Source organism: Haemorhous mexicanus, chromosome 6, assembly GCF_027477595.1.
Source record: "Haemorhous mexicanus isolate bHaeMex1 chromosome 6, bHaeMex1.pri, whole genome shotgun sequence".
NCBI lineage: Eukaryota > Metazoa > Chordata > Aves > Passeriformes > Fringillidae > Haemorhous > Haemorhous mexicanus.
The window spans coordinates 4,119,967-4,141,644 of record NC_082346.1 but is presented as its reverse complement, the minus strand read 5'-3'; the positions used below and the strand labels follow the sequence as shown (position 1 = coordinate 4,141,644).

The 21,678-nt window shown below is 44.3% G+C and overlaps 2 protein-coding genes across 4 annotated transcripts in view; one reads left to right on the top strand and one right to left on the bottom strand.

The window, feature by feature from the left end:
* The first annotated feature begins 865 nt into the window (after positions 1-865).
* TCP11L1 (t-complex 11 like 1) lies at positions 866-15,635 on the top strand. Of its 2 annotated transcripts, none has more exons than XM_059848325.1 (10): positions 866-948; positions 4,199-4,364; positions 6,510-6,642; positions 7,881-8,001; positions 8,683-8,903; positions 9,942-10,078; positions 10,515-10,708; positions 11,031-11,212; positions 11,849-12,021; positions 12,230-15,635. In XM_059848325.1, the coding sequence occupies exons 2-10, from the start codon at positions 4,211-4,213 to the stop codon at positions 12,463-12,465; spliced, it is 1,551 nt and encodes a 516-aa protein (XP_059704308.1). In that variant the 5' UTR covers positions 866-948; positions 4,199-4,210; the 3' UTR covers positions 12,466-15,635. The 2 variants fall into 2 exon arrangements, with proteins under 2 accessions (XP_059704308.1, XP_059704307.1); XM_059848324.1 differs by lacking the exon at positions 866-948 and adding an exon at positions 1,226-2,971.
* The window catches only part of CSTF3 (cleavage stimulation factor subunit 3), a 48,149-nt gene continuing 42,106 nt past the window's right edge, over positions 15,636-21,678 (bottom strand). For both annotated transcript variants that reach the window (XM_059848322.1, XM_059848323.1), the window contains 6 exons: positions 20,947-21,016; positions 19,563-19,758; positions 17,961-18,114; positions 17,478-17,572; positions 17,285-17,345; positions 15,636-16,343 (listed from right to left, as the gene is read on the bottom strand). In XM_059848322.1, coding sequence (XP_059704305.1) covers positions 16,141-16,343; positions 17,285-17,345; positions 17,478-17,572; positions 17,961-18,114; positions 19,563-19,758; positions 20,947-21,016 — 779 coding nt within the window. In that variant the 3' untranslated portion in view covers positions 15,636-16,140. The remainder of the gene's footprint in view (positions 16,344-17,284; positions 17,346-17,477; positions 17,573-17,960; positions 18,115-19,562; positions 19,759-20,946; positions 21,017-21,678) is intronic.

The following is a 21,678-nucleotide window of genomic DNA, read 5'->3' as shown; positions in this document are numbered from 1 at the left end:
GAAGCAGGACAATGTTTTACTGTGCCCTGATGGGGGACAGAAGACAAAAATGTCAAAAGCTCCTTCTAGTTAATTAGAAAGGACTTCTAAAAATAATCAGTGCCTGAAACCTAGCAGGGAGGCACAAGCCTTTATAGTAGTTATAGTTCTTAGTTTTAATTGAAAGGTTTTTATTATGTATGCACTTCCTCAGAAAAATTGTCTTAGCTCATACTTTAAAATGTGGGAGTGGAAATCCTAAGTTAGTCCTGGTGTTGGATTGGTTTGCTCTTCAGCAGAAGTATTTTCCCTTTCCACCTCCTGCCTGCTGTAACATCTCGGTTAGGAGGATGAGATTCCTGTCCGGGAATTGAGCTGCTGCCGGTGGGCATCGCCTGCGGCAGAGTCCCGAGTCACGGATCCGCTGCCCTGGGAGTCACCGGGCTGGCCCTGCTGCCAAGCTTGCTCGGGCTACGGAAAAGCAGCCCGGGGCCCTTAAAGGTGGGCACAGGGCAGGGTCAGCAGCTCCTTCCTCTTTTTAGGGTGATTTAGGGAATCTGAATACCTCAGACTCCTCGGAGGAACTGGCGGTCACTCCGTGACCTGTATAAAGTGCCTAAGGACAATGCAGGACAGCGTTCCCTGGTTGCTGGGGGGTTGAACTGAACCAGCGCTGTGTGATGGGGCAGACCCCGGTCTATCCATCCACCCATCGGTGTCCGGCCGCGGGCTGCGCGGGGCTCCGCCTGGGCTCGGGACCAGCTCCTCACTCGGCCGCCCCAGGGCTGTTGGCGCCCCCGGTCCCGGCAGCGGCCCCTCAGCCGCTCCGCCGCGGGGCCCTCGCTCCGCCCCGGAGCCGCCGCGGCCCGCCCAGCGCTGGGGCTGCGGCGCCGGCCCAGCCCCGCTCCGCGGCCGCAGGAGGGGCCGGGCCCGTCCCAGCCGGCGGCCGCGGCGGCTGCTCCGAGGGCGGTAAGGCGGGGCGGCCCGGCCGGGAGCGGCCCGGGGCGGAGGGCGGTGGCGGGGCCGGGGGCGGCGGGCAGGACCCGGGCCCGGCAGCGCCGAGCGGGCGGCGCGGAGGCTCCGGGCCCGGGCGGGCAGCGCAGCGCCGAGGCCCCGGGCGGTCTCAGCACCGCATCTCCCCCGCCCCCCGTTCGGCCCAGCAAGCCACGGCCCCCCGGGCTCGTTCTCCCCCTTCGCCCATTGATGAAGCCCGGAGCTCCCGGGCCTTGCGAAGGGAAAATGTGGCGGGAGCGGCGGCGCTGCTGCAGGGCCGGTGGGGATGGGGCCGGTGCGGTGTGAGGCGCCGGTAGGGATGGGCTGGCAGGGCCTCACACGGAACAGGCGGCGGAGGAAACAGAGGGATTCCACAGCATCCCTTCTAATTGGGACGGCAGACAGGCTGCGGCTTGCCTGCTAGTGGGTTACGAGGGGAAGCAGCTGTGGTGCGGCAGGGGAACCGATTAAGGGCAGATTTCAGCGCTGGGAAAGGCAGCCGGGAGTGCTGGGCCGGGGCTCGGCGCGGCTCTCAGGGCCGGCTCAGACGGTGGGACAGCGCTGGGAGCCAGGAGCTGCTGCTCCAACTCTGTGTGTGCTCCATAGCAGCACAGTGAAGTTTATTTAGTGCCGACTCTGTGTGTGCTCCATAGCAGCACCGTGAAGTTTATTTCGTGCCGACCCTGTGTGTGCTCCAGGGCAGCACAGTGAAGTTTATTTCGTGCAGGTGTCCATCACATGGTTTGAGGACCTGTAATGAAATGAAGCTGTGGAAAATGTTTTGTTTAGATTTTAATTTGTTGCATTTTTCTTCTTGCGTTTCTGTTCTCATTAAAAATAAATGAAAGGGGAGTGCCAAGAAGTAGAGTTTGCTCTATTATGAGGCAGAATTGTTTCTGTGAAAGGAGGGATGACGGTCATGCTTCTGGAAGAGGTATTGTCAAGCTTATTTACCCAGTGGAAAGAGGATATGTTCTAGATGTGTTCTGGCAATAATAGCAGTAATCCATCAGAAAAGAGCAGACTGTTGCAAACTAAACAACTAAACCAACAAGTGTGCCTGTTTACATCATCTGCTGAGCAGTCATTTGGTAGAATGGCCCAGGAGTTCTAATACCTGCCCTCCATAGCTGAAATAGGATTTTTCTGAAACAAATAGTAATTAATGGCTGGGTTGGAAACTGTGGCTCTTGAGCTGCTATTTTATGGAAGTTAACACTTTAGGGTGTAGTCTGTGTAGTAGGAATGATGGATGGTCTGCTGGGCAAAGCTGGGGCTAGGAAGCATCAGACTGATGCTCTTGTCCCTGTCATTTATCTTCTGTGAGTCCTCAAGCAGCTGAAGTCAAACCCAAGCTTCCCCTCTATGAAATTTACTGTTTTTCTCTGCAGTGAGGTTAAAGTGCAGTGAGAGATTGCAAGGCACTGGGAATTGTTGTATGCATTAAAGACTTAAGTGGGTCTCGGTTGAGTCATCTTTGTGGTTCAGATTTGACTTCAGGAGGATGCTTTGTGGAAGAGAATGGATGGGAAGAACAACCATCTAGTCTGGAATGAGTGTGGAAGCCTTTATGATAATGCCTTTATCCTAGCCAAATTCAACAACAGGTTTTTCCCACCCTCTCTTTAACCAGTGCTGTTTGTATTTTATATTGCAGTGGTTGCTATGCTCTTTTCTGTGAACAGCCTCTCTATTAACAGAGCTCCTCATCCTCCATCTAGAGGTGGAGTGAGTCTAACAGTACCTGTGCTGCTGCCTGTGTGCCAGGGGTCTTCTCCTGTGTTATTCATCCCAAGCTTCTCATGCTGTTTTCTCTTCTAAAATAGAAATGACACGGTGCTGTGGGCAATGTGTTGCATGCTGTTGTCTCTCATGCATCAAGCAAGATGATGATTCTGAGTCATTGCTGTAGAGCTAAGCTGTTCCTTACATGCCCTGAGCTTTCCAGCTGTCCTGAGGAATCACATTGTGCAATCAATTTAAGCACTGCTGGAGCAGGGTTAGTTATTACAGCTGTTGTATGAAAATGAATCTCAGTGCTGCATTTTATATTTTTACACTGTTGCTTGCCTCTGCTGCATCCTCTTCAGTGTAGTTTTTGATGCTGTATTTTCTCTCAGTGTCTGTGAGGTGCCTCTGGAGAGTGTCTCTCTTTCTGAGAACTTGGTTTATTTCAAAATGTGAAAGTGGGGATGGTGGGCTACTAGGGGAAGGAGGAAGTTGCTGTTTTTCCAGGAGCTTTCTTGTATTTTCAAAGCAGACTCTTCTGGACTCCCACTTCACAGAACATCTAAGTTATTTAATTTAGAGACATCATATGCTCTCTGAGAGATTTGTGTGAAATCAAAGCCTGAGCAGCAGCTTCCTGTGTGATAGTTTTCAATGGTGGATGTAGAAATTACATTCTTGATAGGGAAATCTGAGAATGAAATAAGCAAAGATAAGGAACCAAGTGAGATTTGGTTTTCTACTGGTAATTTTTTCAGTGTAACTTTGGGTACCCTGCAGGTGTCTGCAATGTGATATAAATATCCTTTAATGTGTAATGTCTAATAAACCGAGATTTTAATTACAAAAGCTATTCTTTACTGTCTTAATTAAAAAATCCTAACAACTGTGATATTTTATGCATTAATCAGGACTCTTGAATGTAATGAAAATATGGGAATAGAATTTTATATTAATTTCTTTCAAGTTCTTTTCCTGCTTCTTAGTGCTTTTGAATGGCTCAGAGGGAAGTTTTTAAGCTGTGAGCAGTTGGGGCGGACCCTAGTTCAGGGATATGTTATGTTCAGGAAGATTTATTGTTGTGTAGTAAGGAAATGTTGCCTCGTAATCTTTTGCAAAACATGTTTGTGATGTTGTTCTGAAGGTGTTTTTTGTTGTTCTCTTAAAAGCAGTGCTAGGAAAGAAAACAGTGTCTTTTTCTCTCATCTGTATCATTATGGCAAGGGAACAGTATGAGATTTTTGAGAACTGACTAGGACTGCAGAGTAAATAAATGGTAGCTGTGTTGAAAGCATCCCATTTTGTGGGAGATGGGAAGTGAGTCACTGAGTCCAGGTCCCCTGCCATTATGGGGATGACATCATATAACTCCTCATAAGAATTCTTTCATTCTTAATTTTTTTTCTTAATCAAGAGGACTCCTGGTGATGTTTCCCTTCTCAGCCATGTCAGAAAATGCTTATTCATTCCCCTTTTCCTATTTTTTCTTTTTGCAAAGAACCAACTGAAAATGTCTCAGAATCCTGACAAACTAAATTCAAGTGAAGAAAAGTTGAGTGCTTTGGAGGATGATGAGGAGGAGAGCTTGGACAACTCGGATCGGTCTGTCCGAAAAAGAATACGACAGAGTGCTCCAGGGTCACACAGAGATGATACACCCAAGTGTAAGCAAAACTGCCTTATGAAATACACACAAAAAAAAAGTCAGTTCTGTTGGGGGCAATCCTAGTCTTTTATAGCATTCTGTGCAAGTCTGACTGTCTTGCAATGAAATACAGTGGGACTCTTGATGTTATGCCTTGAAACTGTAACACTTTTCTCCCCGTTTTCTTTTTATTTCCCTAATTGTACACACAGTGTGTAAATTTTCTTAATTGTACACAATGACCACGTTGCTCTGAGCCACATGTATCCTAAATATCCTGGTGTGTTTGTGCTCTGGGAATGGATGAACACCACCCCAGTGTGTTCCAGCTAAACTGACTCTGCTGTTTGCCTTATCAGCTGACCCTGCTGCATTGCTGCAGCCCCTGCTCCCACTGCAGGGCAGAAAAGGCTATTATCAACAAAGGGATGTCCTGTCAGCCCCCTCACAAGATAGATGGAAAGTTGTATATTTAATCCTAATGCTACTTCCATATAAGCAGGACTACATATTTTTCCTAAGCCATATTTTTCTTTGCCATTCTGCTTTTAACATGAAGGTCTGGATGCAATATGGGAGACAATATTGCTGGCAAATCTGTAGGTAAAACCAAGGGGATGTTTTTTGGCTCCTGAGATTCAATTCGAAGAAGCAGAAATGCTCAGGCTTCTATATTTCTGGAGGGAGTAACATTTTGTTTGTTGCATTCTTTTTATTTTTTGGTTGTGTTCAGTGTAGTGTTAGTCTGAGGAGATGTTCTGAGGGAGTTTCTGTTCCCATGCCTTGCTGGTTGCCTGGTGGGAAAGGGGGTTTTTGTATGGAGAGAGGCCCTGAACACATGGAAGGAAAAAGCATGGCACAGTCTAGCACTGCAGTGTACCACAAAGAGGTGGTTTGATCTCAAACTCTTCCCTCATGTAAGGGAGCAGGTATGAGAATGAAGTGATGTGATTTAGGAGCAATCTTTGGCCAGTGGAAGAGTCTTAGCTCTTAGAGCCCCCAGTGCTGGAGTGAAGTAGTTTGGCTCTTGGACAACAGCACTGTGAACTTTGCTGTCTGCTGGTTCTTCTCAGAATAGCAATCCTTGCTGTGTTCCCAGAGTCACTAGGCAAGGTTAAGCTCCAAGCAGAAGGAAATAAGGATTTTGGAGGGCTGCATGAAAAGAGCAAGATATTGATGAAAAACAAGCACATTGGACCCCAATTGTATGAACTCAGAAGAGCTCTGCATGGCAGACAAGTGATGGACAGTTCCTTTTGAAAGGCCTTTTCTATGTAATTACTGAAGTCCAATCAACATGGATTATCAAATGAGATGGTCATAGTTTGCCTGAAACATTTCTCAGGGAGACCAGTCTATGCAGATCCCTGCTTGGTTTCTTTCTCTTTTGGGATTAGTATGTGGTATGGGATTAGCTCCTATGCCTGGACTGTAGCTGAAGTGAATGAACTATAGAATGGAATGGATCAGGGCACCAACCCTGTCACTAACCCAGGGCCCAGTCTGAGGCTGTTGGCCCATCCTGCTCAGTCCCAAATGCCTGCCAGGGGAAGAGCTCTTAAGCATTGCTGCTCCCACTGCTGCTGTCCTCTGTTGTTTGAGTAATGGCCTCTGGGGGGAAAAAAAAGAGTTTGGAGGAGTGCCGTTTGCATTGGAAGTAATGAGAATAATTAGCTACTGGTGTGCTGCTGCTTAACAGTGATGGTGATTGTTTGTTGACTGCTTTAATGATGAAATCACTTCCTTGAAAAATGTAAAACTGAAATGGCAATATCTGCACAATATTTGTGGAAGTAGTATGGTGAAAATGCTGCTGTTTCTAATTATTTCTTCCTACAATGTGGAGAAAGATGCCAAGATGCTATTAAGCCATCCTAAAGAAGTATTGGTTTGTGTGGGGGTGTTTGGAGGTGTTTTTTAAAAGAGCTTGATAGAAGCAATTGACATACTGAGCCCAGAATATCAACTGGGATCCACTCCTTGGTTTTTTGAAATACTCCAAACCTGTGTCATCCACCAGATGGGAGAGGAAGGGAAGGAAAGGAGAAAAATCTTCAGCTGACGCTGTCATTTGACCCTGTGTACTGTCAATAAGGTGGAAAGGGTCCAAAAGACTCTGCAGGCTTTTGCTGAGAAGTGTCTGACAGTGTAATTGATGTTGCAGCCAGTCCCTCTCGGCCTGTGTCCATAGAAGAGCTCATGGAGACAGCAAAGGGAGTCACCAACATGGCTCTGGCACATGAAATTGTGGTGAATGGAGACTTTCAGATAAAACCAGCTGAATTGCCAGAACACAGGTAAGGTTGGTACCAAATACTAAATAAAATTGTGTTTGTAGAACTGCAGAGCAGCTCTGGGGGTTCAGGTAAAGGCTCTGGCTGGTGCCTTGTCTGGCAGTGCCTGGGAGGAAGTAGGAAAGAATATAAGAAGAAGGTGGTAACTGTGCAGTTCTACTTCCCCAGATGTGTGTGTGTGAAAGGAGAACCTCTTGGATTAATTGGAGATGTGTGGTGCAAACCCCAGAGTGCTGTGGTTTCTGTTGTGTCCCCTTGTCCCAGGACGCAGAGGCTGCAGCCTTTCCAGTACCCCAGGCTGGCTGCAGATGTAGGTAGTGCTTTTAGCAATTGTTAAGCTTTCACTGCCTGTGGGAGTAAGAGGAAACTGGTTATTTTAGCTTTTCCTGTCTGTTTCTTCAGGGATATTTTGGGAAGAGATTCCTGTGTTTTATTAGGTTAGTCCTTGCTCCTTTCAAGTTGGAAGCCTTTCCTTCTCTGTGTGAGTCTGCAGTAATTGTGGGCCCTGCTGAGAGGGGAGAGGGAGAACAGAGGAAGCTTCATCTTCTGTTTTTCTCTCTCTCACACACAGTGAGGTGTGGCTGACAGCCTCCTGGCTGGATTTGGAACAGGGGGGGCATATTTCATGGAGGGAACTTGGTCTCCACCGGGGCCAGTGTTGAAGTTACACCTGGTGTGAACAGGAACTGTCACTATTTTGAATTAGGAATTGGTACTGAAGCAGTGGAATTCATATATTTTTTGTATACAAACTGATCTGGGCCCTTATCCCAGAGTAGGTGCAATACTTATGTAGTGAAACTGAAGATTTTGTGTCAGGGAAGTTACTTAATTTCTGTTAGGTTTACTACTGAATTTTATGTAGTGGAGTTGATTTTACTTAGTGGAGCCTTTAAAAGGAACATGAATACTGGTCTTTTGAAGATAAAATGTTATTTTTGCTATTTTTGTTTTGGTCCAGTTTTCTAGATGTAGCATGTGATAAATACTTTGAAGGGTTTTACTTTGTAGCCACCTTTGCAGGTGTGTCACCTTGTATAAGGACATAAACCATTCCAAATCCAGTGTCCAGTTTTTCTTGCTTTTCTGAGTAACTTTAAATGATGGATCTCTGTTAATCACCATATAATTGCTACTACATTATGTTCATATTCTTATATGCTGTGCTTCAGGAGCTGCAGGTTATCTTTGTAAGGTGGTGCAGAGACCAGTATCATTGTTTTAAACATGTTTATTCACAGCTTAGAGAAGAAAGTCAGAGATATTGTGCATAAAGCTTTCTGGGATTGTCTGGAAGCTCAGCTGAAGGAAGACCCCCCAACTTACGATCATGCAATTAAGTTATTGGGAGAAATTAAAGAGGTAAGATGATGTGATTTGAAGGGAATTGATTGAATTTGAGTAGCTGCACTGATATGAATGAGCAAAAGTGGTTGGAGTTAGGCCTTTCATAAAAAATCCTCTTGTTCTTTTTCATTACTGTATCACTGTGAACATCTACAAGCTGTATAATCCTAGAGGAGAAATTTGAATGTAAAACCAAATGCAAAACCATGTCAGGTGATTAACAGGTAAACAATACCAGTTCCATAATTCCAAGCTTCCTTCATGTTATGGCACTGGTATTAGTTATGGAATCAGTGAGATGCTCCAACACTGGGCTGATAAAACCAAGCACAACAGTGTGAAGTATGATCTGTGCCACAGAGGGTTTACCACTTAGTAACTTGAGTTTCACACAGTGTGAGGTGAAACACTTGGAGTTGGTGAGTGGTTGGTTTAAAAATAAAAAATCAATTATTTATTGTTTAGATAAGAATCCCTGGTAGTGTTCAAGGCCAGGTTGGATGGGGCATTAAGCAAACTGGTTTAGTGGGAGGTGACCCTGCCCCTGGCGGGGTTTTGGAACTGGATAGTCTTTAAGGTCTCTCCTGACCCAAACCATTTTATGATTCTATAATTCTTTGAGAGGTGGTTTAGTAACTGTTTGGATCCTTGTAGTCTTTGATGTAGAACTAATGCACTGTTAACTTTCCATTTCAGAGCCTTCTGTCATTCTTGTTGCCTGGACATACTAGACTGAGAAGCCAGATTACAGAAGTTCTTGACCTGGATTTGATAAAACAGGAGGCAGAGAATGGGGCCCTTGACATTTCTAAGTTGGTCAAATTTGTTATTGGGATGATGGGGACTCTCTGTGCTCCAGCTCGAGATGAAGACATTAAGAAACTGAAAGATATTAATGAAATAGTTCCTCTTTTCAGGTACTGAAATGTATTTATTAGCCATGTTCAGAGTCCCTTAAATAATTTTAAAAGTGGAGGGGGCAACTTGAAACTCCTAGAAAGAAAAGAGTAATAGGGAAAAGGATGTAACTGTGGGTATGAAGGGGAGAGATGCTCCAGGAGTCATTAACAAGGGCCATCTCTGATCTGGTGAGTTGGAGTATTTGTCTGACTCCTGCATGTCACTGAAGGACATTTGCTTAAATGTCAAATGCAAATAAGCTGTAAGGTAGCAGATGAATTTGTATCAGAATTGAATGTCAACAGCAGAAGGTGAATTAAGCACACAGGGGCTTAGGGGAAAAGCATTACTGGTTTCCAGCCAGTTTGTCCTTTCCTCCCAGTTTGAGCTCTCTTTACCCCAGTCCCTGTGTCATTCCCTGTCAGTTCTAAAGGGAGTGTGTGTTCCACATCTGGGAGCATCCAGGCTTCTGCTTTGCCCCCATGTTCTCAGAGTAACAGCTCAAGGTCTCAGTAGTTGGGAAGAAGCTTCTTTTCAAATTAGCTGTTTTCTAATTTGAAAAGATTCCAGGAGTTCAGGATTGACTTGGCAGAAATATTGCCAGCAGGAATTAAGTTGCTTTGAAATTCAGGTGTTTTTCTTTGGTGTTTGTTTGTTTTTTTTTCTTTTTTGCCCCTTGGGTCTGGTTATTCACTTCCCACTGAGGCTGGCTTTCCAGGCTGCCAACAGCCATGGCATGCAAGCTTGGAAACCCAGATATCTTTTCATATACAATACTGCACATCCTGGGAGATAAAATCTATGGAGCTAGTGAAGTTAATTCCATGGAAGCTTTTGTACAGGAGGTCAAGATTTGTTTCCCACTTGGAAGAGGCACATGCATGCATGTAAATGCTTGCTCCAGCTTTCTCTGTCTCATGCTCTGAAGTTGTTAAGCTGTTACTGTTTCCCATGCATGTTTTTGCTCTTTCTTTAGACAACCTGTAATAAATCTTGTAAACAGCACCTCTGAAACATCTGCAGCCTTGAATAACTTTTTCTGTTTGTTTGTTTAGAGCAATTTTCTCTGTATTAGACCTAATGAAAATGGATATGGCAAACTTCGCTGTCAGTAGTATTAGGCCAAAATTAATGCAGCAGTCTGCTGAATATGAAAGAAAGAAGTTTCAGGAGTTTCTTGAGAAACAGCCAAGTATGACTTTGTTCCTTTCTTTCTTCCCCCCTGACCTCCCAGTAAACTGTGTGTCTTTGCTTGTAGATCATGAAAAGAACTCAGATACTTTTATAAGTTCTAGAATTCGTATGGTAAATGACATTTTGGGGCTTGTGCCCCAAAACCGTGGTTAGAAAAAGTCTGCCAGAACAATGGTTGTGCCCTTGGTACATTCAGTTTAATTTCAGTACAGTGTAGGGCATGATTACCCAGCATCATCTCACCTCTGATTTCCTGTAGCTGTGTGGTTTTGTTTTAGATGTTCTGCTTGATGCAATAAATGAAATGCATGTCATACATGATATCACGGGCATTAGTCATAGTAACTAATGGGATTGTTTGGAAATTATTGCTGGAAGAACCTAACTGTGAAAAGGAATTTTCTCAACAAGTGTTTTTCCCCCTGCTCTTCCAGATTCTTTAGACCTTGTCACAAAGTGGTTGCAAGAAGCAGCAGATGATCTTGCAAAGCTGGGACATGAAATGTTGCCTCCTCACTGTAATGATGGTGCCACTGGTGGGGCTTCTGCCTTGTGCTTCACTGCTGTACAAAACCAGGCCTATCTGAAGCTTCTGAAGTGGGATCACGTGAACAGGCCTTTTCCAGAAGTAGGTATTTAACAGAAAAATTGCTTCTGTGCTTGTTCCACTCCTCTATTCCCAGCAGACAGCAGAAGCTGTTTGGATTTGTAGCCTGGCAACACGTACAGTGCCAAACCATTGATCTCTGACTGGGAGATGGGGCAGCTCTAACAGGTGCTGGTCTCTCAGTGCTGAAACCTGCTTAGCTGGGGGAGAGGAGCCAGTGCTTTTCACTGTGCTCCTGATGTGGCCTGCTGTTCCCTGGGCCTTTGCTGCTGCACCCAGTGACCCTTCCCAGCCCTGCAGACTGACTCCCTGCTGTGCTGGCTCCTTCCCTCCCTCCTTGCAGACGCTGCTCATGGACCAGACACGCTTCCTGGAGATGCAGCTGGAGCTGGAGCAGCTCCTGGTGGTGGGGACAGTGCTGCTGGTCACGTTCAGTGCAGCAGGCCCAGCTCTCATCGACGTGCCTGGATTCGCCGACAGAATCAAAACCATCGTCAAGGTGCTGCTGACAGGAATGCATCTCCCGTGAGTACAGCAGCAGCACAGCCCTGCTCTCAGGGCAGCTGGAGCTCTCTTGTCACCCTGGGAAATGATCAGGTTAAGCCACTTTCTGGCTGGGAACTGCAGGAAATGCAGAGGAGGTGATGAGGGCTTTCTATGAGTCCAGTTTTTCTTCAGCTAACTCACACAGAGCTGTCTTTCCTTGCTCTGCTCTTTCATGGTTTGTACAAGCTGCTCTTTTTAGAGTGTGTTTTTCATGGTGCCAGACTGGCACAGGAGAGTGCCAGCAGCTGCCCCTGCTCAGAGTTTGGGCCAGGCTCCCCAAAAACCTGAGTGGCACAGTGAGCTGCTTGCAGAGTCAGTGATTACACCTCCAGGTTTTGCTTTAGTCAGAGCTGTCCTCAGGCAGAAAGTCAGCTCTTATGTGTATGGATTGTTCAGGCTTGAAGTCTTGAATTTTCTCCTACTTCCTTGCTTTAGATCTCAGCTTTATTTTTCATGTATATATAATTGTATTTATCTTTGTAATTGCCTTTATCTGCGTTATGCTTTTCCCACTACATTTGATAAGTAAGGCAACTCTAATTGAATGATTTCTTTTTAAAAAGTGGGAAAACAGTGAGTAACTAACACAGTTATGCTGTACCTCATGTTTTCTAGCTCCTTTAACCTGAAGGAGTCCCTGGCCACCGTGGGTGAGAAGGTGTGTGCTGAGGTGAACAGCTGCCTTTCCCAGCATGGCTTTACCCCGTTCTCAGCTGAGAGAGAGGCTGTGCTGAAGGGGCAGATCCAGGCAGTGGCCAGCCCTGATAACTCCATCTCCAAGCTCATAGGTAGGTCTGGAGAGTGCTCTGCTCTGCCTGCCTGTGGAACTTGGGCTGGGGGATGTGCAGGGCTCCTCTTTCCCTGTTGTTTCCACATTGTTTCCACGTTGTCTTTCCAACTTGCTGACACGTTCAGGCTTGTTGCATTTCACATGAGGTGACGCTGTTTCTAATTCACCATCTCTTTTACAAACAAACCAAACACCTTTTTTTCCAGATTCTCGAATTCAAAAGTTTCTGGAGAATTATCTTGCATCCAGTCACCAGAAATCATTGCCTGCCATTCCTGGAGGATTAGGCCCTATTCAGAGGGAGCTGGAGGAGATTGCTGCCAAGTACAGTCGTCTTGTCAACTACAACAGGATGGTCTTCAGCCCTTACTATGATGCAGTCCTTGGCAAAATACTGACTAAGGAAGAATCTCAAATTGTAGGGAAGTCAGAAGAATCATAAAACCACTCTGTGTGCTATCAATACAGTATTGTCAGCTATTAAATAAAACTTGTACCAATATTTGTCTAGGAAAACAGCTTTCCGTGTAAATACTGGTTCCTTTTAACCCACGAGTGCTGACTGGTGAGGGAAACACAGGAGATGGCAAAAGGGTTCTGAGGTAAAAGATGAGAGATGCATTTCTAATATAATTATGCAACCTGGGTAAGGGGATATCATGGGAGTTTTCTGGCTGCAATTTTTAGATATTTGAGCTGGTGATAGGTAGGGCATGTTTAAGAATCAAACTTTTTATTTAAGTGGCTCATTTCAGGGCATTTAACTTTTAATTTACAGTGAACTTAGTTTAATTTATCCAGAGCTGATTAGCAATGGTTCTTCCCGGAAGGGGTGATTTGGTTTTTAAAAAAAATCTTACTTTAAAGAATTAATTAAGTTAAAATTCTAAAAATGAACTTTACCAGACAAAACACCAAGCCAAGCAGCACTTTACTGTAACATTATGGTGAGTATGGTAGGCTTACTAGTTTTTTCTGTATTTTACTGCATTTTTAATAGCATTTTTTTGCTGTTTACCTGCAGATGTTACAAAACATAATATATTTTTGTAGCAAATTTTCTGGTTATTGGGTAACTGTCCTCTGCTATGTACAGTACTCCCAGAGGTGGCAATCTTATAGATTGCAGCTGTATTTATATCTTGTAAAGATTTCAGAAAGGGCAGAGCTAAAACATTTTGATAAAAATAGCATTTCTTACCTTTTTTTTTTTTTTGCTAGTAATTTACTCCTTTTTAGGTGAAATACTAATTTTAAAGTAAATTCTCATTTGCAGAAGGTGGATTTAAAGTGTGTGAAACTTCAGGTTGAAAATTTTGGGCTTTTTTAAAAACTACAACAGGGGATGGTTGCATATTCAATCATGTCTTCAAAAATGTCATGTGCAGAGCACTGTGGGCAGTATAAGTAATTTTCATGTACCGTGAGAGGTGAATGGTTTGATGTTAGTTTGAATATACAGGGAATATTTTAGTAGATTTTTTTCACTTTCTAGATGTGTTCTTAAAACTTAGAATATTTGTAGGTCTCGAATTTAATAAGCTACATGTTGTATAGAGGAGAAGAGCCCAGTGATCTTACATTGCAATCTCAGGCTCAGCTGAGAGGTAAGTGAAATTTTCCTCTGGTTGAGCACAACTGTGTATTACAGTAATCAATATTTGATGGTTTTGTGAAAGAAAAGTTTGTAGCTACTCACAGTAAGTGGCCCAGGTATGAGGTTGTCCAAACCAGAACGTGCTGTCTTTCAAAAAAACAGCAAGGTATGTTAGATAAATGAGTGAAGGGCCCTTGTATTGCCAACAGGCAGGTTAATTTAGGAGTCAGCCAAACAGAACTTGCAGAAGCACTTGATTAGGATCCTGTTGATGCTTCCCTTTCCAGTTTCCTTTGAATGTCAGTGTGGATAAAGCTGCATCAACTTTGTGTTTGGAGGGGGATGGAAGAAATAAGACCTTTTTTTTTATATTAGCCTATGCAACTCTAAACCAAATCTTTTCTCATTCATTACAAAGCCCCTTCCCCAAGGGAAAAACCCAGCAAAACCCTGTGAGAGTTCATCAGCTCAGACAAGTGATTTTTCTCTTGGCCAAATGAATGTCCAAGTCCTTCTCTGAGAACTCAAAAATGAGGTTGGTTAGCCAGAAAAAAAAAGGTTCTGAGTAGGGTCTATTTCATTGTTTGGATCAGCAAAGGATTCTACAGAGGCCTTCAAGGCTGCTGCCTCAGCTTGCTGGGCTTTGCCATTAGAGCAGGCTCTGCTCACATCACAGCCTAAAGCTCTGCAGCTGCACCAACTCCCTCAGCCTGTGCTCAATGAGCTACCAGAACCATCACTGCTGGAGCTAGCACCAGGACAGATAACCAAGGCACAGCTGTTTCCAGCTTTCCTGAATGAGAGCTGCACAAGTGAGAAATTGCTGCTGTTATCAATAGTCCTGCCTAGGAGCTGCCTTTAGAGGCACAGGGTTAGGTGAGGTACAGGACGAGCTTGAGGCTGTGGGGAGGAGCATTGTGGTGGGACAGGTACCCAGAAAAGCCCTTGAAAGGTGTGTGACTGGTGGCAGGCTGCAGGGCACTGCTTTAGCTGTGGATAAAAGCCTATCTGAGGAGATGGCTGCTCCCAGGGCTGGGATTCAGGGGTCAGGGCCCAGAAGTGCCATGGCAGCAGGGACTGTGCTGCCAACAGTGCTCACAGGGCCCACACAGGGAATCCCAGCTCTCCTCACAGGATGGGTTTGATCCTAAGCCTTTGTGTAGCAGAAAGATCCTAGAATGAGGGAACAGAGTGCAGTACTCACCTGGCTCCACTCTCACCTCCACACAAAGGAACAAATGTCCCTGGCACAAGTGCTGGGGGCCTTTCAACAGGAACGATCTAAAGGAACTGCAGCAACTTCCCACAAGTGCAAGGTAATGATTCTCCTAGGTTGTTCTATTTAAGGAGAGTGTTTGACAAACAATTTCTCTACAACCTCTCTAAAAGAAACAGGGAGCTGCAACTGAGTGGCAAAGCAAGGAGGACATTCCAGGATGGCTAAAGCCAGCCCCATCTCCAGGGGCAGGTGCTGCTTCCCCCTTGCCCTGGCAGAGAGGAGCCCTGAGGCAGCTGTGCTGGGGTGAGAATGGCTCTGGTCTGCCCCAGGCTCTGACTGTCCTCCAGTCCAAGGGGTTCTTAGATCTTATCAATCTTATCACAGCCAATTCCAAGTTAAAAGCTGAAATAGGCATAGAAACTGCTTGGAAAGCTCACATAGTGTTGCTTTAGCTTGTTTGAAGATTACAAGTGCAACGATGTAGCTGATTATTAACATTTAGCTTTGTACATTACGTGGAAGAGCAGTGCAGGTATCCAGGGCCAGGCTGTGTGAGCCAGTGCTCCTGGACTACCCACACTGAACTGAGTTAGTCTTACGATGCTGTCTTCTTCAAACAGTCCTGGAATTACAAGCCAAAGTGTGCTGTATCCTCTAGAAAATGGAAACCAAGCTCCATTCTAATATGTATGCTCTGAATTTCCTGTGATGGTATAATTAGCATTGCTTTTGAAGTGGCTGAGTAATATTTAAGAAGTACCTTGTTGTGTTTGAATAAAACCAGAATGAGGCATGATGTTATGGATATCCTTTTATTTTAAAGGAATGGTCTTTTGTTGTCGTTTTATTTTTAAATTTTCAACTACAAAACAGATTCCTTACATTCTGCCATAAATAAAAACGAACAATAAGGCAGGACACTACATGAACAAACTGAGAACAACTGTTTTCCAGAAAATGTGAATTAAAAATGCTTCAGAAGTATAAGCCATCCAGTTTTTAAAATAAAACTGTTGAAAACCCACAAGAGTTCAAGTGGTAGATGTGTACACCCTCGAAGAACAAAATACAGTTTTGACATTTTGCACTTTTGGTTTTGAAAACCGAGTTTTGTTCAGAGCACATTCTAAGGTTGTTCGGGCTGTTTTTAGATCAAGAACCATATGGGAGAAGAGGCACCACAGTAACAAAACCATGTTCAAGGATTTTTTTGTTTGCAGCTGTCCCCTTTAAATGCTTGACTTTTAAGAGACTGATTCAATGCAAGTCTTTGTCTGTCACAGCAGAACTCCAAACTTGTTTCACCGGATTCTCTTTTGCTGTCGTGCTCTGTAAATGTCATGTACAGGGGGAACTACAGATCCTTTCTCCTCATCATCATCAGAATCCTCATGTGATCTCTTGACAGCCTTGTTGAGAATGGTGTTGTTTTCCACAGGTCCATTGCCTTCCACAGCTATTTCAGGCAGGCCGCCCGTGATTATCCGTACGGCTTCGTCAACAGCTTCAGGGAGAGACACAGAGCCACTCAGTGGGGGAAACTCAGAGCCTGCCCAGCAACCACCACCCCAGCAGGGACACCCACAGACACCTTGGGGACACTTCTGCAACATGAGACACTTTTCTTGCCCTGTTTTACAAAGACTAAGGCTTGGCTGTCTGGAACTCTGAGCTGTGGTGAACACCAGTTACAAAGGAAACGCTGCTGCTCGAGCTCGAGCCCTCCCTTTACAGAGGAATCGAGGTCATTTGAGAGCTGCAATAAAACAGGAAGGCCTTTTGGGAATCAGGGGAACTAGTTCATGATTCACCAGAGAGGCTGCAGAGCAAGTCAGTTTCTGCTTCTCAACAGAAGAAGCCTCAAAAATACTCTGTATAATTTAAATAGATATTTCAGTTTCACTCAAAGAAATGAAATCCTACATTTCTTTCTCTATGATAATTTTTTTCCTTAAACTAACAAGGAGGTTGAAGAGTAGCATAGTATCATCTGCTGTAGGATCTCTGCTGTTCCTCTGTTCCAGAACCCTCCTTCCCTGCTTTGCAGGAGCTCAGAAAGCACTGCCTGCAGCTTGTGCCCAGGCACTGCAACAACGTGCACTCAGAGTTATCCCTCACCATGCTGCAAAATTGGAATTTTATGTTACAGCTGCAATGCTGCTGGAAATGCTGCCTTTAAAGGGCATCCTCAAAATCTTAATTTCTTTCTTTCAGTTGATACCACCAACATATTAAAGAGCAGCTGGTGATTTGCAGTTTTTTTGACTTTTTGTTGCCTCCCTCCAGGTAAAAGTGCAAACATCTATATGCAGATTCCAGTGCAATCTCCTCTGCTCTTAAACACTAATTACAATCTGTAAATGAGGTCTGGGACAGAAATATCCATATGTAAACCCAAGTCTCATGCAGCACTAGTACAGCCTCCAGAGAGGACAAGTAACTTACTGTCTGGCAGTTTGCATCTTCTGAATATCTCCATGAGCTCATCCACTTGAACAAAGGGACCCTGATTTATTACCAAAGGGGGAAAAAAAAAGTTTAGAAGGTTATTTTCAATAGAGTGATACACACTGTGGTTCTGTCATGACAGAATGTCTTCCACAGCTTTCTGAAATGTTCAGAGTTCTTTAAAACAAACCTGAAAACAAATAGGAGGTGGCAGGAGCTTCATGAGAACTACAGCTGCTGGTGGAACAGGAAATACCCCGCCCGGGACAGGATGTAAACCTGGAGCTGTGGGGAGAAAAGCTGGGTGAAGCCAGTGCAAGACAGCTGGGCCAGAGCTGCTTTTGCACTGCATTGTTATTTGACACAAATAATTAGTACCCTGTTCCTTTTGCCTCTACTAATTCCACATTGTTCACTCAGCCATCTGCTCTGTGATGTGTGTAACAGCTTATTACCACTTACCAGACCCCAAACTCCTTGTACTTATTTCCATGTGACCTTGGCATTAATTAAAACACATGTGCCTTTGGCAAGCCAGTGAAATGACAGCCTAGGAGTTAAGTACAGGTTTAGATGGCTGAGGAGTAGGAAAGCCTCTGATTAGGCTGGCTGAACAGCCAGGTTCCTAACTCGCCACAGGTGAAACACAACCACTTCCCAAAGCCTGACTTACGTGCTAAATGTCTTGGCTGAAATGGAATCATCTGCTGGGTGTCTGGTTTGGGATATTCAGGTTTCCTGTCTACTTCATCCTTGAGGACAGGCACGATGGAAGGTGCAACCACAGGGTCTGGAATTATTGCTGCTAGCTTGGCACGGGAGACATCCTGTGAAAGCCAATTAGAGAGTGCTGAACTTGGCAGGATCACATTGCTAGCTTCAATTACAGAACAAAACCTCGCTCTGCACCAGTTGCTTTTTCTCACTTTGTCTTCATTATCATCTCAGATGGCCTCTTACAAGACCATCTGGGCAAAACTTGCATGGTTTCATTAAAGATTTTAATCCTACAGTGACCCAGTGGAATGGAATGGAAACACTTGTTTCTGTTCCTGAACGTGTGTTTGTCATTTTGGAGCGGCTCCTTTTTTAGGTTAAGAGGATTTAGGTGAACAGGTGCAGACCACTAGGCCTTCACAACTATCATTTCTCCCTCATTTCATTCCCTAGATTGCTTTAGCTGGAAAAGAAGTAAAGCATAAGGCAGTCAGCAGGCATGCAAAGCATCAGTTCAAACAGGATTATGTTTTGGCATGTTCCAAGCAGCAGGACTGCACCATCTTAGGTACACGCTGCCCTGCAAGCACTTAGCAAAATGTACTTGTTTGTAAGCTCACATCTAACCTCAAAACAACTTTGCCCCCACTGCATTCAAAGAAAAGTATTCAGTGGCTCAATGTGAATCTGATTTCCACCTATCAGATTATTTTACAGCTCTGTGATGGTCAACAATGCAGCTGCTTTGATGGCATCTGTATCTTTCATACATTACTTTTCTGTGTAAGAAGTGGAAGCTGAGGCACTGTTTTAGAAGCATGGATTGAGGGTTCTCTTCCTGTCCATGCAATGGCAATCAGCTGTTTCTGCTTCTCTGGCAGCCTTAAAAAAATATAAACCAACATCCTGTTCTGTTTTAATGATTCCCCGCAGTGTTAAATGACAGAAATAGTAAAAAGACGTGGTTAGAAACAAAACAGGAGACCACCAGATACAGGGGTCTGGCCTAGACTTTGAACTCCACATGGCAGCAAAAGCCCTAAGAAACTGAAAAAAGAGCCCTGCCAAGAGCTTTCCTCAGCCATTCCCAACAAACATTGGCACTGCAGCATGTGGGGTTTGATGCAGCTCCCAGTGAAGTCAGGGGAGCTCTGCCACCTCAGAGCAGAAGGACAGCCAGCAATATTTCCTACAGATGACCTGATCCTACAAATTTCCCACAGGATTCTGGTTTTTGAAGAGCTCAGATGTGGAGTGGAGGCGTGTAGCTGCAAGGTGATGGCATTAACACATTGACCTTTGCATGGGAAGATGGGAGGTAACCAGGAATACCCAAAATTGCAGCTGCTACTGATGGTCCTGGCTCCTTTCTGCCCTCTGGCACTTTACTGCCCAATGAGACCAGGAGGAGGAGGAGGAGGAGGAGGAGGAAGAGGCCTATTTTACCTGCTTTTCTAGCAAGGGGAAGGACTATAAGGCAAGTCCTAAACAAGGAGTTGCCCAAGATTCTTAGGAATGAGAAGAACAACAGTGAACTGAAGTGTTCTTACCCACTCACCTTATAACCAAGGGCCTTCAGCTCGCTGGCAGAACAAGGGTACAGATCCATGAACTTGTACCTGTCCACCAGCAGAGCTGTTTCTTTGCCCTCATATTCTTCCTTGAAGGCTGTAAACCTCCGTTTTTCCACTTTCAGGATGCTGGCCAGATCCCCAATGTTACTTTCAAAAGCTAAAAACCGAGCCCAGATCTCCCTGGAACAGAACAGGACACTGAGAGTTACTGAAGGAGGAAGGATTACTGAGCACAACTCAGTTAAAAACCCACAAGAGGACAGACCCAGAGGAGGCCATCTGGGAGTGCATGGCCATTTCTGTTATTTGCTTTAGGTGCATCTAAAACAGGCATTGCCCTCCCAGTGCCTTCTGTATTTCTGTAAGAGCTCTCAGTCTGGTGGACTGCAAAGGAATTTGTCACAGAAAGGAAAGGAATTCTGGTGTCAAGGACTTGAGCATTTGAGGTGAGCTTTTATCAAACACTCTGCCCATCCTCTACACACAGCTTCACTCTGAGGCTGACATGGGAAGGACTCTTTACCATGAGTTATGATCTAGTTCCTCTGCACAGACCAGCACATTCTAACTGGCAAGAACACAACAGGCAGCGCTTCAGAATTTTATACAGCCCAAAATATATATAGTTACTGCTGATTTCTCCATGGAAAATCTCATATATAACCTAAGCAACATCTGACCATATTTCTGGACTTGATTTAACTTTTATTTTAGCTTTGGAGTTCACCTTTGAAGAAGGTTCAGCTTTTAAGCTCTTGTGTTTTGTCACTTTTAAATTTGGTATAAAAATATTTCTCCCAAAAGATCAGAACTGAAGTGCAGAACAAATGTGCACAGCAGTGCCTTATTTGATTCCTTAGTTTTGATGCTTTTGTCTACCAGAGTAATAATGGTGAAATGAACCCTCAGACTGCAAGGCTTTGGTGAGCAATTTTTTTGAGAAAGAAACTTAAAAAGTAGTAATGAAAATATGGGAGTGAGTGGTTAATCCAAGTCCTTTCTGGTTCTTTTCCTATTTTATTTTCATGGCTGGGAGATACTCAGCACCCTCCTCAACAAATTGCTGACTCACCTTCTCAGCTCAGACCACTGAATCCTTACTGTACAGGAGGATTTTGCACTCTGTCCTCAACAATCCTGCATCAGTGAGGTTTCAAAGTCAATAAATTAATGAATTTCCCTAGAAGTGGGATAGGGACTTCCCAAATCTGTCACAGCTGTTGCTGCTTTGGACAGCATGAAGAGGAGAAGGAACATCTGTACCTAATTTTGTCCTGCTGTTCATGTTTCTAATTTCTTTGGGATATTTATGGTTGAAAGGGGTTATGTATCTTTTCCAGAGCGGTGAAACTGCTTTTGCAGACATACCCAGATTTCTCAGGTGGAAGGCTCCCTGAAGTTAAAACACGTTCAAACAAAACTCTTGTATTGTTGTCCTCTTTAAAAATAGAAAGAAAAAAAAAATCACACTGAGTAAAATATATTAAAGACAAGTTAAAATATGTCCATTCAAAGAGATGTGTACTTTGAATTAAGCATAAGGCTGACTTTCATGGATTTGAATTTCAGTAGGTATAAAGAGATCTGAGTGCCCACATAAACTTTCCTGATGTTAAATTCCAATGTGAATTTGTTCTTTGGAAGTCTGTATTTATTGATAGTGACAAACTTATCCTACTACAGGTTCTTTTATAGGAGCACAGCTATTGCTTGGCATCTCTCCAGGATTTCTGGGGGTTTTATCGATTTTCTTGAATTATCTCAGTAGCATATGTTGGTAAATTTAAATTTGGCCTCTAGATTCATTATTTCCCTTTTAAATCAGGGCAATATTAATATGCTTGTATAGTCCTCAGAATCCTCCCAAAATTATTAGACCTGCTTCCCAGCAAGCAGTCAGTCTTTGCACATTGCCAGCTGGGGGGATGGAGAGCTTGGTGGGTTTGTTCCTAAAACTGCCAACTCCTGCCCTGTGCACTGCACCACCTCCTACCCTTACAGTTCAGAGATCAGTTCTCCTGGCTTTCAGGAGTTCTGCTGGGTTAGTAAAATAGACCAATAAACTAGGGAGTTCTAAGATAACTTTTTCTCATGGCAACT

Coding starts and splice junctions, on each gene's coding strand:
- TCP11L1 (XM_059848325.1), top strand. CDS start 4,211: ATGTCTCAGAATCCTGACAAACTAAATTCAAGTGAAGAAAAGTTGAGT. Junction 8,904..9,941: donor GAAATAGTTCCTCTTTTCAG/GTACTGAAATGT, acceptor TTGTTTGTTTAG/AGCAATTTTCTCTGTATTAG. Junction 10,079..10,514: donor GTTTCTTGAGAAACAGCCAA/GTATGACTTTGT, acceptor CTGCTCTTCCAG/ATTCTTTAGACCTTGTCACA.